At 37.9% G+C, this 15,018-nt stretch overlaps 1 protein-coding gene across 1 annotated transcript in view; it reads left to right on the top strand.

Moving 5' to 3' along the window:
• ppp1r9ba (protein phosphatase 1, regulatory subunit 9Ba) overlaps positions 1–15,018 on the top strand; it is a 41,384-nt gene that overhangs the window by 18,060 nt on the left and 8,306 nt on the right. Inside the window, exons 3-6 of the mRNA XM_026207625.1 lie at positions 7,623–7,755; positions 9,182–9,302; positions 10,968–11,072; positions 12,945–13,080. Coding sequence (XP_026063410.1) covers positions 7,623–7,755; positions 9,182–9,302; positions 10,968–11,072; positions 12,945–13,080 — 495 coding nt within the window. The remainder of the gene's footprint in view (positions 1–7,622; positions 7,756–9,181; positions 9,303–10,967; positions 11,073–12,944; positions 13,081–15,018) is intronic.

Below are 15,018 nucleotides of genomic sequence, written 5' to 3' on the forward strand. Positions count from 1 at the left end.
TTTAAGACATGCTGTCTGATTATGTACGCTTAGTGACTTTTAAACTGGATTAGGATCAACTTCCCCTGTTCACATCAGAGCCACAGCAGTTTCAGTCGCCACCCAATGATACATGTTTGTTAAAGTGAGCACAGAAAGTCAGACTATGGATTAGTTGTTGACACAGATTTGAGTTATGTTTGGAATAGCATTTCTGTCAAAGATGAGAGACAGTTAGCATACAGTTTGGATTTGGCAGGAGGAGTTGGGGATGGAGGAGGGTCATTAGGTATTGAGCAATGCGAAACCTGCTGATAATACTGAGGGAAATTATATGTGACCCTGCCCTTGTCTTAAGTGTACATTTTTCTAAATTGACATAAGGTTTGCAAGGATTGGACAAAATTTTTGGCCGAGATACAACTATTTGAAAATGTTGAATCCGAGGGTGCAAAAAAATCTAAATATTGAGAAAATCGCCTTTACAGTTATCCAAATGAAGTCTTTAACAATGCATATTACTAATCAAAAATTAAAGGTCCCGTTCTTCGTGATCCCTGTTTTAAACTTTAGTTAGGGTGTAATGTTGTTGTTAGAGTATAAATAATATCTGTCAAATTCTAAAGCTCATAGTTCAATGCCAAGCGAGATATTTTATTTAACAGAATTCGCCTACAAATAACGACCCGTTTGGACTACATCCCTCTAGTTCCTGCAGTAATGACATCACTAAAACAGTTTTTGACTAACCTCCGCCCACATGTTCTGCTTCCACGGAGAAGAGGAAGAGCTGGGTTTGTGTTTGTCGCCATGTTGTCGAAACGCTGTTATTTTCATCTCGGAGTCCAGTCACCTTTGTTTGGGCTTCCCAGGGAAGCTGTACTTAGAGATCAATGGTTACAACTTATGTTTAACTCGGTTCCCAAAAATTATAATCCACTTGTAAAACTATGTGCAGCTCATTTTGCTGAGGATGGCTTCCTCAATCTAAATCAGTTTAATGCCAGATTCGCACAAAGATTATTCTTGAAAGATGGAGCAGTTCCCTCATTGTCTGGATAAGGCGTTGTATATGGACCACAACCGGTGTATTTTATTATTTAAGTTGGGGCGTTTAACAGTTTCTGTAACTTATTACACAAAGGGCAACACTGTTTAGCTTTGTTAACTAGATGTTAGGGCTGTGCAAAAAAATCGAATGAGATTTTCATGCGCATCTCGTCAGTAAAAACGCTCCTGTGATTATAAGTATATCTCCAGCACATACAATCTTTTACTGTCTTTAGTTCAGATCAGGATTGCCAGGTTTTCAAAACAAATTCTGCCCACTTGCTTCTCAAAACTAGTCCAAAACTAGCCCAATCGTGTTTCCAGGAGGGCAGCATGCTCTCAGCTGCTGTCGAATAACAACACAGGAACTGCTGGCACAATCAGAACTCGTTACGTTTTTCTGAAGGAGGGATTTTATAGAACAAGGAAGTCATCAGCCCGTTTTTATGACAGTGAAAACAGCGGTATACAGGTGAATTGTGTGGAAAAATAGTGTTTTTTTACACGCGAAACATGAACACATGTTATATTGCACACTGTAAACACAAAAAAACAAAACACTTCAAAAAAGCAAGAAAAACTGGACCTTTAAGTTTTGATATATTTACAGTAGGAAATTTGCAAAATATCTTCATTGAACATGATCTGGATTTTGAATTGATAAAAAAAAATTGATAATTTGTGTGAATGGTGCTCTGAGGTGCAGCAGGATTATCTGTCTGAAGTTTCTCGCTCTGTTCAGTGCAGCGTCACGTGTCTGAACAAACAGCACGTGCTCTCACACTATATAATGAACACAGAGCCTTCTCAGCCGCTCCAGCAAAGGACGAAACACGGAAAACTATCGGCATGTTTTTTGGCCGATAACCGATTGTTCCAGCAATCAACTATCAGTGCCGATTAATCGGTAAAACTGATAAACCAGTCGACCTCTAATGCATTTAGCATGATATACTTTGTAGTAAGCTGTATATGCTAATATTCAATTTCAGTTTTAATTCCTCATCGTTTGTTGTCATGGTCTGGAGCATCATACTGAATGTCATAGTGCTATTCCAACATTAAATGATGAGGACTCCGATATTCAAACCTCAGCACATGTCTGTTTCATAAGTCTGCATTTCATAGATGTTCAGGACATGTCTGCATAAATCAGACATTAAACAAAGGAATAAATACTAATGAACTGTGTACAAGAGAAGGACATCATTGGCTTTGTTATATGCAGATGAGTTAATTTGCATTAGATAAATATTAAGTTGGAAGGGAAAATCAAGCAATCATTCAGTGCTGTTCTGACCAGCCTGCAGTCTCTCTCTCTCTCTCTCTCTCTCTCTCTCTCTCTCTGTGGGGGATACTGTAGACCACCCTGTATCTGAATACGTGTGATTTTTCAGGGCTGTAATTATTAGGCCAACACAGGTTGCAAAGAATATTGGTCACAACCGTTCAGGACGCCCGGGGGTTTCTCGTGTGTGTGTCACCTTGTGTTAGTGTTTGTGAATGTGATTGTGTCTGTGGACTGTTTTTTCGGTCTGCATGTAAAGACAGTCTCCATGGAAACCAGGCGAGGAGTGTCAAAACAGCGCCTATGTAGAGAGGATGCTTTTCGCCGTGGCTCGGAGAGAAAGGCGTTAGCACAGATGCTGGCTTGGAGAAGAGCAAGAAGTAAACTGGTGGACGTGCATACTAACACACTTGTGTTTCTGTTTAGTGTTGCACTTTAGTTTTTCTGCATTTGCTGCATTGGGGTTGAATTGAAGATCTGTTCTAGTAAAATCCCAGGTTTAGGGTTTGGATGAGGGGTGATCTGTTCTGCCTGCAAATTTTGTCTCTTCTAAGTGGACTGCCCCCTTTAAAAACAGTGAAATTGCAAATAAAACCGATTATTGAAGTACATTTTACAAAGAAATACTATTTCAGTCTTTCTGCATTAATTCAATGTGTTACTTGCCATTTCTTAGAAATTATTTGTGAAATGAAACATTTTCTAAGAGAAAATAGTTTTGCCTCCAGTTTTTTTCTAAATTATATTTTAGAATTATACAATTAACAGTATTAAGACTCATTTGTTTGCATTATTTGCCATTATTAAAAACATAACATTTTTATTATATATTTTGGTATCGGCTCTTAAAAAACCCATACTGGTCGGGCACTGCTCTGTCTTATAATCCTCCTTTCTTTTACTCTAAATCAACACACACACACAGTATGTACTGAAGAGGTCCCTCAAATGCATGTGTTTGTGTGTGTTTGGCTGCTCACATTCCAGGACCCTCCACATCTTCCTGTACGCAGCTTTAGGTCTGTGGCATGCCGAGAAGCGAAGGTTTGTTTGTGTGTGTGTGTCGGTGTGTGAGGGAGGGAGGGAGCGGGGTGCTGTAATACTAACACACTACACTGTCCCCCTGCATACCAGTGAGAGTTTAGAGTCTGTGAGCCAAAAACACACATTCAGACCATCTGTATTCCACATGCACACTCTGCAATGTCCGGTTTCAAGCTCATATCAACAGCATTATCTGTCACCTCGTGTAATTTATTGTCTTTAGTGTCACATGCTTGTTCTGTCAGTATGGCACAGCTTTGAAATTTCTTGTAATTTATGTCTTTGATACTGAGAATAATGACAGGAAATGAGACTCGGATGGTGGTAATATGAGCCTTAGTCAGACTTGACACCATTTGACACAAATGAAAATGAGTCTGTGAAGGATAGATGTACCATCGGGTTTTTTATTTTATTAGTATTTTATTTTTATTTGTTTATTTATTTGGGAGGAGCTTTGGACTCTCTAGGACCCTGGAGGCTCCTTGACCCTATTTTTAGTAAATATTGACTCTTTATTAATTTCAGTTTATCACTTCACAATGTGGCCGCATGCTTCTTTAGATTTGCATCAAATTGAATGTGGCATGAACTCTGACTGAGGTCTACAAAGACTACGAATTCTCTTCTGCTCTGTGGACGGAGTTCACAGAGGTTGCACGTGTGCTTCAGAAACTTTCTGTCGTCCCGTCCAACATTCCATCTGAGAGAGAGGTACAGAGGGGGAGACACCAAAAACAGACAGAAAGATGGAACAGACTCCTAGCCAATGACAGATGACCCACAGATGCCACTTGGCAATGCACTGTTTGAATTGGGCCTCGAAGACGTGAATGACCAAATCTCCCAAAACCCAGAATTCAAATTTATGGCGTTTTATCGGATTCATTTTTAGTCAGAAATGACATGTAGAGGGATGCAGGAATCCTGATTTCATTATTGTATAGGTTTGCATTGCACAGTCGTCAAGAGGAAGGCAGGAATAAAGAGAGAGGAGGGGGAGGGAGAGAACGAGTGGGGCGGGGGGTGGCACAACGATGTCATAATCACAATCGCCAAGCCGGGCCGTTGCCATGGAGACAGAGACATGTGAGCAGGCCGATGGCATTCACAGTGAGGGTGCCTCGACCTGCTGTTCACTTCAAACACTGAGATACAGGGAATATTTTTAGATAAGAGATGCAGCGATCTGAGGAAGGGAGGAGCGACCCAGAGAGGAGACGGAGGTGTGAGAGAGAAACACAATGGTGATGTGGTACTGTGCTGGAAAACCCTGATGGAAGCTGATTTTACCTGGTTTCTAGGTGCTCTAGATGGCTGGGTTTCAAGCTGGAGCTGATGACCTTGGACCGGATAAAAAATTCATTTTTTTCAAAAATCACCTTTACCAGTTTTTTTTTTTTTCTCAGCAGATGAAGATAATATCAAACGTAATTCATGTTATGAAATCTCGGAACTGTATTTGGTGTTTTAAGAAATGACAAATATTCGTCTTTTATTCATTTCCAAAATTGGCAATAGAAGCACCATAAACAAAGCCAATATGACTCATCTGCTATAATCCAGAGCTGCGTCCCAAATGATGCACTACTCTATGCTCTTAAACACTATGTACATATGTGCTCAACCATGTAGTGTATGAAATATATAAGGTTATTTATGTCATTCATAAGTAGAGTCTGATAGCCTCCCTTTCCCTCTGCTACGAAAGTGGCCAACATTACATTTTTGGGTTAAAAGTCCACTTTTTCTGTTTAGTGTTTATTTTAGTGTTTATTTATGCTAGGAAACGTCATAGAACAGTTTGTGATTTGGGATGCTGCGCACGTCTTCTCAAGCCATACGATAGCTTTGAGTGAGAAACAGACTCTGTTGACCACTGTGACTAAGTCATTGAGTCACAAAGTACAGTTTAATAACCAGATCATCTTTTGAGCTGTTCATTTATAGTTCATTAATAGACTCTAATATGGTCAAAATTATACAAACTTTCTATAATTATATAGACTCTTACAGTATGTGCTTTTTATTCTTTTTTTAAGAGTCACTATGAACTGTCTGTTTATCAAAAAGACTTCTGTTACACAAAAGAAAATAATAATTGAACCCATTTTCATTTTTGGGGTGAGCTATTCCTTGGAATGAAAGGGATGAGAGAATATAATGTACAGGGTGAGAAATAAGAGGAAGTGAGTGGTTGTGAAAGACGAGCTGTGTAGGATGGGGTGGGCTGAGAAAGTTGAAGATGACTAAACAAAAATGAACAGAAAACAGAAGCTGGGGGAGAAAGTCAATGTCTGCAATTTTCCTGCATTATGTCCGCTCTACCCAACTATAATGTGCACATTTTTCTGTAGTTTTTACAAGAAGAAAGAAGTTGACAGCAGCACCAGCGGAGAGACAGATGGAGGATGCGTTACTCAGCTGCTGTCGTACATTTCTTCCATCAGCAGTTTTTGATATAATTATAATTTCCCACTGCAGTAGAGCATGGGAAAAGATTGAATCAGAAAAAGAAATGAGGGGAAGCTTTTTAAACATTCAAACTCTGCCTAGATTATGACATCAATCAGAATTTTGTTTGGAACGAATGATTAACTTCGTTATCTGTATTAAGCAACGATGGGGGAAGGAAAAATCTAGTCAGATTTCAATATGACTGTCATAAATATATTTCTAATCTTGGACTGTGGCCTGAAACAATCTTCTAAATCTATTACGCAATAAAATGTAGAAATCAAATGAATGACAACATTTCATATCGAAGTAATATACGAGAAAGATGGCTTTGATTTTCCCGCACATAAGAATCTTTCAATATTTTTGAACAAATCTGCTGAATTATTGGGTTGAGTGAATGTTTCAGTGACAGTTCTTGTTTTATTCCCAAAATAATTGAAGTTTTTAAACAAATCTGTTGAATGAATGATTCAAGCAACTCTTTCGCTTGTCACTTGTCAGCTCTCACTTGGTAGCATCAAATGGAAAGAGTGACTTCCTGTATTTTGCTCTATATGCTTATAACATAGGCTTTAGAAAGAAAGAAAAAATCTTTAGATCAAAGGTGACCCTAAACAGGAAGCTGTTACCACCAGATATTCAGCAGATGTTCACAAGTGCTGTCTAAAGACTCATGGGGAAACTGTGCTTCTTTATATAGAATGGCTCTCTTTTTCCGGCTTACTGTTGTAGTTCTCAACTTTTATAAATGAACCCACAGTGATACACCCATATGCTGGTGTGGTTGCAGTGCCCTGGTCTCTCTGACCGTGAACATGATGCATGACTGTATCTGTATAAACTGCTGCTTTTGCTGAACGGTTAGTGGCGCTCAGAGCGATGGGGGGAAAAATATCTTCACTGAAGATGACTTAAGCTCTGGACTGTTTTCCCAAAGGTGTGTAATTTCCACTAGCTGTACCAAATGAAAGTCTGAAAGAAGGATTGTCTCCCCTACACTCCATCTGTCTGACATGGTTTGGCGTGTTAGAGTAGCACGGCCCAGTTAGCGCCTGCTGGTAGATGTCATAACTGCACCATCTGGACCCAGAGAGCTCCTTTCTTCATTGATAGCCATTCGAATAGTTAAAAACAATTGTTTTTGTTACTTATAATTAACATTTTTAGGACATGAAGTAATTCAATGACACTGCACATGCTACATTTTTTGGCCCTGGCACACCATCATGACATCATGTATAATAATATAATATCAGGTAATTTGGCCTTTTTTATGACAGGGCATGGATATTTCAGGTTTGAAATGTCACATAATGTGACTCCCCAAAAACGTAACAATATTTTTGAAGAATTAACTTTTTAGCTTAAAAATTGAGTTTTTCGCTACCCTACCCTACCTTTTTGAACCGAAGTACACAGATGAAGAACTAACCACACATTACTTTTTTAACGTGATTATGTAATGTGTGAAGTGTGAAAAGGCCATTTGGACCTTTAACCCATTGGCTGCCACTGAAGTCCACTTGTATTCCATCTGTTGTTGCTCAGTGAAACAATTTGCACCAAAATGCATCTTGAATATAATCCCGGTTAGAAAACGATATGGACCCTGTCATGGTGACTCTATCTGAACCTAAGTCTCCTGACAGCCAGTGTTAATTAATTCATAATTCTTACAGTAATTGGCCCTGCTCTGTTACTCTCAGTTTGGATGACTTACTGCATCTCTTGCAGGGAAAAGCAAAAATACATTACATTATACAATACGCTATACATTAAACTTAGATTTTTTTTCCCCCAGGTCTTCACCACATACTCGAACGAGGACTACGACAGGCGTAATGATGATGTTGACCCCATGGCGGCTTCGGCCGAATATGAACTGGAGAAGAGGGTGGAGAGACTGGACCTTTTCCCTGTGGAGCTGGAGAAAGGTACTCGACCTGCCGATGGAGTTTTCCTGATTAAACCGTGTGTGTTTTTAGAGCCTGTGTGGCATGTTGTCTTAAGGGTCATTAACTTCCTGTTTCTAAACAAACTGACTGAAGCAGCTTGTTTTGCTCTGTAAAGTAAGCAGCATTTGCTGATTAGGAAATCGGAGGGGTCGGGCCCTCTCTCCTAAAGCAGTCTGGCGCTTACTATAGCTACCATGTGTGAAATATCACTGCAGAGACGTAGAGGAGTTGTGTTCAGCTGTGGAGTTTTTATATTGCAATGGTAATATTACATAAGTTACAACCAATCTGAAAAAAAAAAGTAATTAGGATTAATGTCTTTTCAAGAGGATTTTTTGGAGTAAAGCGTATTTATAATTGATAACTAATTATAATCTTAAAATCTGCTCAAATGATTTACATTCATAGGATTAGTCACACTAATCCCAGCTCATTATCCCAATATTTAGTTATTGCATCTAAAAGCCTTAAAGCTCTTTGAAGTTTGCATTTACAATTTTAAGCTGTTATTTTATTTTATTTATTAACCTTTTGAATTAGGTTGAATTTGGTTTTAATTTTAGCGTTTTTTATATAAAAATTTTTGTTTAGTTTGTATATTTCCATATAGCTTAAATTTATTTGTATTTTGGATTTAGCAGTTCTAGTTCTTAAGTGCACACCTATTTATTTTAGTTAATTGTCAAGGCAACTTTCCTAATTTGCTTACGGTTTTAATTTTTAATTATATATATATATATATATATATATATATATATATATATATATATATATATATATATATGTCATATTTTATTTTATTTAACCTTTATTTGAATTTAATTTAATTTTGAATTGTACAGTATTTAATTTGATAATATGAAGCGATTTCAAATGTTCCTTCTCTTTGGAGTGTCACAAGCTCTTGGTGCATAAAGAAGATCTGTAAAGATTCAAAGAATAAAGTCTCAAATCCAAAGAGGTATTCTTTATCAAAGTTAAGACTCTGCTACGCCCCCTAAAATGGCTCACTCAAACACGCCCCCACGTATCTATGTCACTACGTGGAAATATTTGCATAATGCCGCCCAAATGTTCATGCAAAAGAAAGAAGACGTGGTTTCAGTAACAGCAGTAGTCTTGAAGCAGCCATGTGAGAGAGATCAGGGAGTTAGCTGTCTTAACCGTCTGTGGCTTGTGTACGGTGTTTTGGCGAATATTTACTCGGCTTCTAACGTCTTCTGAAGCTGTGTGATGGCTTTGCATGAAGAGCATACTGAAATATATATGTTATTTACAAAAAAATGCCATAGGTCTGAAATCCTGCTTGTTCTAATGCGTACTAATGCTTCATGTTGTGTTTGTTTATGAGAAGTGTTAACTATTTGTGTGAACTGTTATCAACACCATGATTCCTTCCTGTCAGATAAAGACGGATTGGGAATCAGCATCATCGGGATGGGTGCCGGCGCAGACATGGGGCTGGAAAAACTGGGAATCTTCGTCAAGACAGTGACGGAAGGAGGAGCCGCCCACCGAGACGGAAGGTCAGTGAATTACAGGACATGAGTGGGATATATACAGATTTGAAAGAAAATGAGAGTGAAAAGAAACTGGGATTCCTTTACCTTCGGTCAGTCTGTGCTACCAGACTTTCATCAGTCTGCAAAATAGATCAAATACCAAAGTCACAGAGGAATCACCAGAAATGCAGTGGAAACTGTGAGGCTGATGCTGTTAGACTGATATGAGACCACATTTAAGCCCATGGTTCTGATATTTATGAAACAGAAATGTATCTGGAGTTACACTTGACCGAGTATTACTCAAAACATATGTGCATTGATAGAGGAATAGAGTTTATTGATCTGTAATGAGTCGAATCTGACCTTGCAATGGCATCTGAGCTCATCAGGCCCAGGAGGGAGTCATGGAGGTCACAGAGAAGCTATCTCTGTCTGCCAAGCTCAAGAGGTTTGAAAAATATCAGCAATTCAGCCTTGAGAAGCCCACTTGTGCTTATGACGTTCATTTAGATCGCAGGAGATTCAGCCAGTGTTAGGGATCTTAATAAAAACTCCCCGGTCTTGAGTCAGTAGGTTTATGGTGCATTGCAGGGGCTTCATAACAGTTAGAAACAGTCCACCTGGAAGCCACAGGAGGTAAAAACATCTAATGAGCCAATGCTGAAATGAGCTTTAGCCACATGTGTGACACAAGTGCTTAGATATTGACTTTAGCTCTCAGAAATGATTTCATCCTCACTAGGGATATGCCGGTATCAAATTTCCCAGTTGCTTTTATCACAAATTTATCAATAACTTTTTTCTATTAAAAAAAAAAAACTGAACATTTAAATAAAATAAAGCAATTCAGAAATATATAAAGTTAAAAGATTAAAGTGCAAAAGAATTAAAAAGACCAACAGGTAAGATGAACATCATAGCAAATACACAAATCTGAATGGCTATTTAAAATGATTTAAATATGTTTTAGAAAGTAGTGCAGCTGCTTTATATATGGGGTTTCCAGGGTAAGGACTGCATTCTCTGCAGTTTAGCGCCACCTGCTGTCAGAGAGTGAATGTTTTCATTCAATGCATCCCTCATGTGTTCCTCCATGTGCTTCTGATGCGTGCTTGTTTACATCGCAGCACACACACGTCTTTCAAGCACCATACAGCGGTGTTGTGCATTTTGACCAGTTGATTGGAATAGTTTTTGTAAAATGCATTTCAAATTCAGAATAATTAGCAATATATAATTATTTGCGGTATTTATAAGTGCCCACGATAACAATATCATGCATATTCATTGCCGTAATATATCGCATTACCGAATACCGGCACAAATCTGATCCTCACTCTCTGGCGCCTCATTGGTGCTCCCGCTGTCTGTCATACGTACATCTGCCTTGGCAAAAAGGCTGTTTTTGGATGCCGCCGGATAGTTTGACTTGTTTTATGACTAAGAGGATGGATCGATCATTTTAACGGCTTGGATTACAAGAAGAGGTTTCATAAGTGAGGCACTGATTCACTGCTGCTGTTGGTCAGTTCCTCAGAACGAATAAATGACTTCTTTGGCATTGTTCGTTTTTCTACACGTATAGTGATGAGATTGATCCGTAACTTTAGATGTACGGTAGCAGCCATTATGAGGACGCACTTTTCCTCACTGAGCTGTTCTCCTGGTTATTTTTCTTCTTTCTAGGATCCTGGTGAATGACCTGATCGTGGAGGTGGACGGAACCAGCCTGGTGGGCGTGACCCAAAATTTTGCTGCGGCGGTCCTCAGGAACACCAGCGGCACTGTCAAGTAAGGAAATGAGACTACATTTTCATAGAGAGTTCATTTAAAGGGGTCATGAACTTAGGACTCATAATTCCCTTGATCTTTTGACACATGAGAGGTCACTGTACTATTTAAAACATCCCGTCAGTTTCAGAACGCCAAACTTTCTCATTAGTCTAAAAACAGCTTGTGTTAAACAGTAGGAAAGAGTGGATAGACTTTATATTTAATGAAGTTCTTCCCAATAAGGATTTGAAGAAAGATTGGAGTATCAGTAACTGGTTTTCTTAGAATTCTTTGTTTGTTAAACATATTGTTTGATATGAGTATTAATGCGTTTTTACCATAAATCACAGCAGTGTCCATCTGTGAAGGATGTTGTCTGTCAAACACACAACTGTTAGCCAATCACAGCACTGGGCGTTTACTTCCAACCGTACAAAGCTCCACACTTATTCCAAAAGGGGTCAAAACAGCACAGAAAATAGCCTGTTACTTCTAAATTATGATGTTTTTAATACAAATGTCTTGATAACATTATAAGTGGACCTCAGAGAACAGTAAAAAAAATAAAAAAGAGTTCATGATCCCTTTAAAATCTCACAGGTCAAGTTTTGGTCGAGTCCTATATATTATATTATATTATATTATATTATATTATATTATATTATATTATATTATATTATATTATATTATATTATATTATATTATATTAAGATTGGGAGTTTTATATTTTTTTTTTAAAAAAAGTCTATTTATTTATTTATTTACAGTAACAGTAATTTTTTGTATCAAATTTAAAATGTATATTTTATATTTGAATCTATTTTTAAATGTTTTATTCCTGTTTTATTTAACATTTTATTCCTGGGATGAATTTTCAGCAGCCATTTTTTCAGTGTCACATGATCCTTCAAAAATCATTCTTTTATTTATAATCATGCATTTATTTGAAAATACATATTTTTCTATGATCTTTTGATCAATTAATTGTGCCCTTGCACTATAATTGTTTTATTATTATTTTTTTGTGATCCTAAACTTTTGAAAGGTAATGTGTATGTGTGTGTGTGTGTGTGTGTGTGATAGAATTAAATATATGACAAAAATAATAGAAAATTCTAAAACAATCACTCAAAAAATATTTAGACCAATGCCAAATTTCAGTTTTTCTGTATCCAAACAATTAAAAATAAATAAATACATAAATACATAAAAAGCTATATATCACTGAAGTATTATCAGACTCAGTGTGAATGAGTTCACAGAGATCCACTGCTTCATTTTTAACTTTTGTTCCACGTGTTTTTGTAGCAAAAATTCAGGTTTTAGTGTATTAGAATTAAATTTCCCTTTATTTAATCCAGCGTTATCTCTTGTCATCTCATTTGGCATCAGCTACTCACTGACTCACAGTAATCTCTAATATTGCCCTGACAGTTCTGTGTATCGAATAGATTGCTGCTTTCCGTTCCTTTGATTTAACAAAGATCTAGGACCTGTGTGGTTGCATCTAGAGTCAGGATGAGGGCCTGGGTAGTTGTGGCATTTCAAACAAGCCCTGTTTTTTCTTCATCTGTTCTGGCTGGGCGTGGATGGTTCTTGATTGTAGTGCGGGGAAATGGAAAATGTGATTAATAGACGTGGCTTAAGCACAATGGGAGAGAACATGTTTAATAATAACTTGTATTTTTGTGGAATACCTGAGCACAGAGGCAACTGGCAATCATTTGCTTTAAAATTGGATGCAGTTGAAGGCCTACAGCAGGATAGTGAGGAAGTCTTTGAGCCTTTTAGGCTTCATAATGCAGGTCCTTTCCTTCCTGTAAACATCACAGTTGAGAACTCACTAAAGGAATGACAATCTTATCTGATTGGCTGGTGTTTGTGTTCCAGGTTTGTGATTGGCCGGGAGAAGCCGGGGGAACAGAGTGAGGTGGCCCAGCTGATCCAGCAGACACTGGAGCAGGAGAGATGGCAGAGAGAAATGATGGAGCAGCGCTACAACCCCTACATGGAAGAAGACGAAGTGGTAAAGCTCCTTCAGATACACCATTGGACCCTTAACAGACAACTTTTTCCATTTGTGACCAATGCAGATTCAGTATAAGTGACATGAGATTTAAGTAAATAAATAAGCTCTGTGTGTTTCTGAGTGAAGCGCAGCACTGTGTTCATTTACACATGAGCAGCTCGAGATCTGCTGGTGTTTGGTTTGACTCATCTCTGCATCTGCTCTGAGTTTGGGTCCCTGTAACATGCATTTGGAAATGAACCATATGATACGCCAGCCGTTTAAAAATAAAGAAAGCCTTAAATATTGTGAAGTAGTATCACATGTAAAATACCTCTTTCATAATTGAATCTATTTTAAAACATTAACTTATTCCTGTGATGAATTTTCAGCATCATTTCTGCAGTCTTCAGTGTCACATGATCCTTCAGAAATTATACTTGTAATGATTTCCTGCAGTTTTTCATAAAAAAAAAAATGCCATAAATATTAGTATTGTAATTCTACTGTTGTAAAAAACGTACCCGTATTTTTCGGAATATAAGTCGCATCAGTCCAGAAATACGTCCTGATGAGGAAAAAACATATAAGTCGCACTGGACTTTAAGTCGCATTTATTTAGAACCAAGAACCAAGAGAAAACATTACCATCTACAGCCGCGAGAGGGCGCTCTATGTCTTCAGTGTAGACTACAGGAGCACAGAGCAGCACAGAGCGCCCTCTCGCAGCTGGAGACGGTAATGTTTTCTCTTGGTTCATGTCAAATTTATTTTGATAAATAAGTCGCACCTGATTAGAAGTCGCAGGACCAGCCAAACTATGAAAAAAAGTGTGACATATAGTCCGGAAAATACGGTACTTAACAGTGGAATATTACATTAATATTTCTTATTTTGTTTTTATTTAGCAATTTGTCTACTTTAAGTGATTATTATTATTATTTTACAGCCATTTTCATAACAAAATTACAGAAATGTGTCGGACTACAAAAAAGCAACTCAAGCTGTTTTTTTATGGTATTCCAAATCACAAAATTTTAATCAGAACAATCACAATGAATTTTTTCCCCCAAATCATGCAGCCCATTTTTTATGTTTCCCAAACAGTGCAGAAAACAAATCTTTTAACTTATTAATATTCACAAAGAAATCACTAGGGTGGAAAGGACTTTCGTGTTAATATTGCAGACGTACTGAACAGGAGAACTGTGACTAATTTCAGATGATGCTTTCTGCAGAAACCATCATCATATACATTTAGTTCTCTGCAACAGATTGTTTTTCCATCTATTAAATATTATTTTCACTTCAGTATGTGACAGATTTATGAGGTGAACACCAGAGGTATAAATTTTTTTATGACATGTTTACATTTTTCTAATCATTTAATTGCATAAATCTAGCTGTACCCCTTAATGATGGGCTATTAAAGTGATTCTGGTTGCATGCAGAAGACAGGATTTAAACACTCAGACTCTTTCAGAATCATAAATCTCAATAATTAGCTCTATTTCAAAGCACTGCATTGCTTCAACACGTTCATGCTGTACATCCTGTACGTGTCTCATAACTGTCCTCCACACCTGCCCACATTGCCATGGCGCGAGGGGAATTGATGAATAATTTAGATGTTGAAGATTCACAGTTCTCGCAGTCGGTATTCTTGGAGATCTTGGGTGTGAAAGTGAGGGCAGGATTCCGTGGCAGTGCGTCTCGCGGCTCTCGATTTGCCGGCTCAGTGCCCTCTCAGCGCGTCCTCCTCCGCAGCTCTGAGCTCACATCAGTCTGGTGTTGTCTGAACGTCTGCTGCTTCACCCTCATGGCAGAGTGCAGACCGATGCATGGACTTGGGCAGACAGAATGACAAACTGGACTCACTGAGATAAAAAAAAAATACATGTGTAAATACAGAAGCCCCTCTCCTCTCCGATATATGTAGGGAAAATAATATTTGTT

This window comes from Carassius auratus, chromosome 28, assembly GCF_003368295.1.
Source record: "Carassius auratus strain Wakin chromosome 28, ASM336829v1, whole genome shotgun sequence".
Lineage (NCBI taxonomy): Eukaryota > Metazoa > Chordata > Actinopteri > Cypriniformes > Cyprinidae > Carassius > Carassius auratus.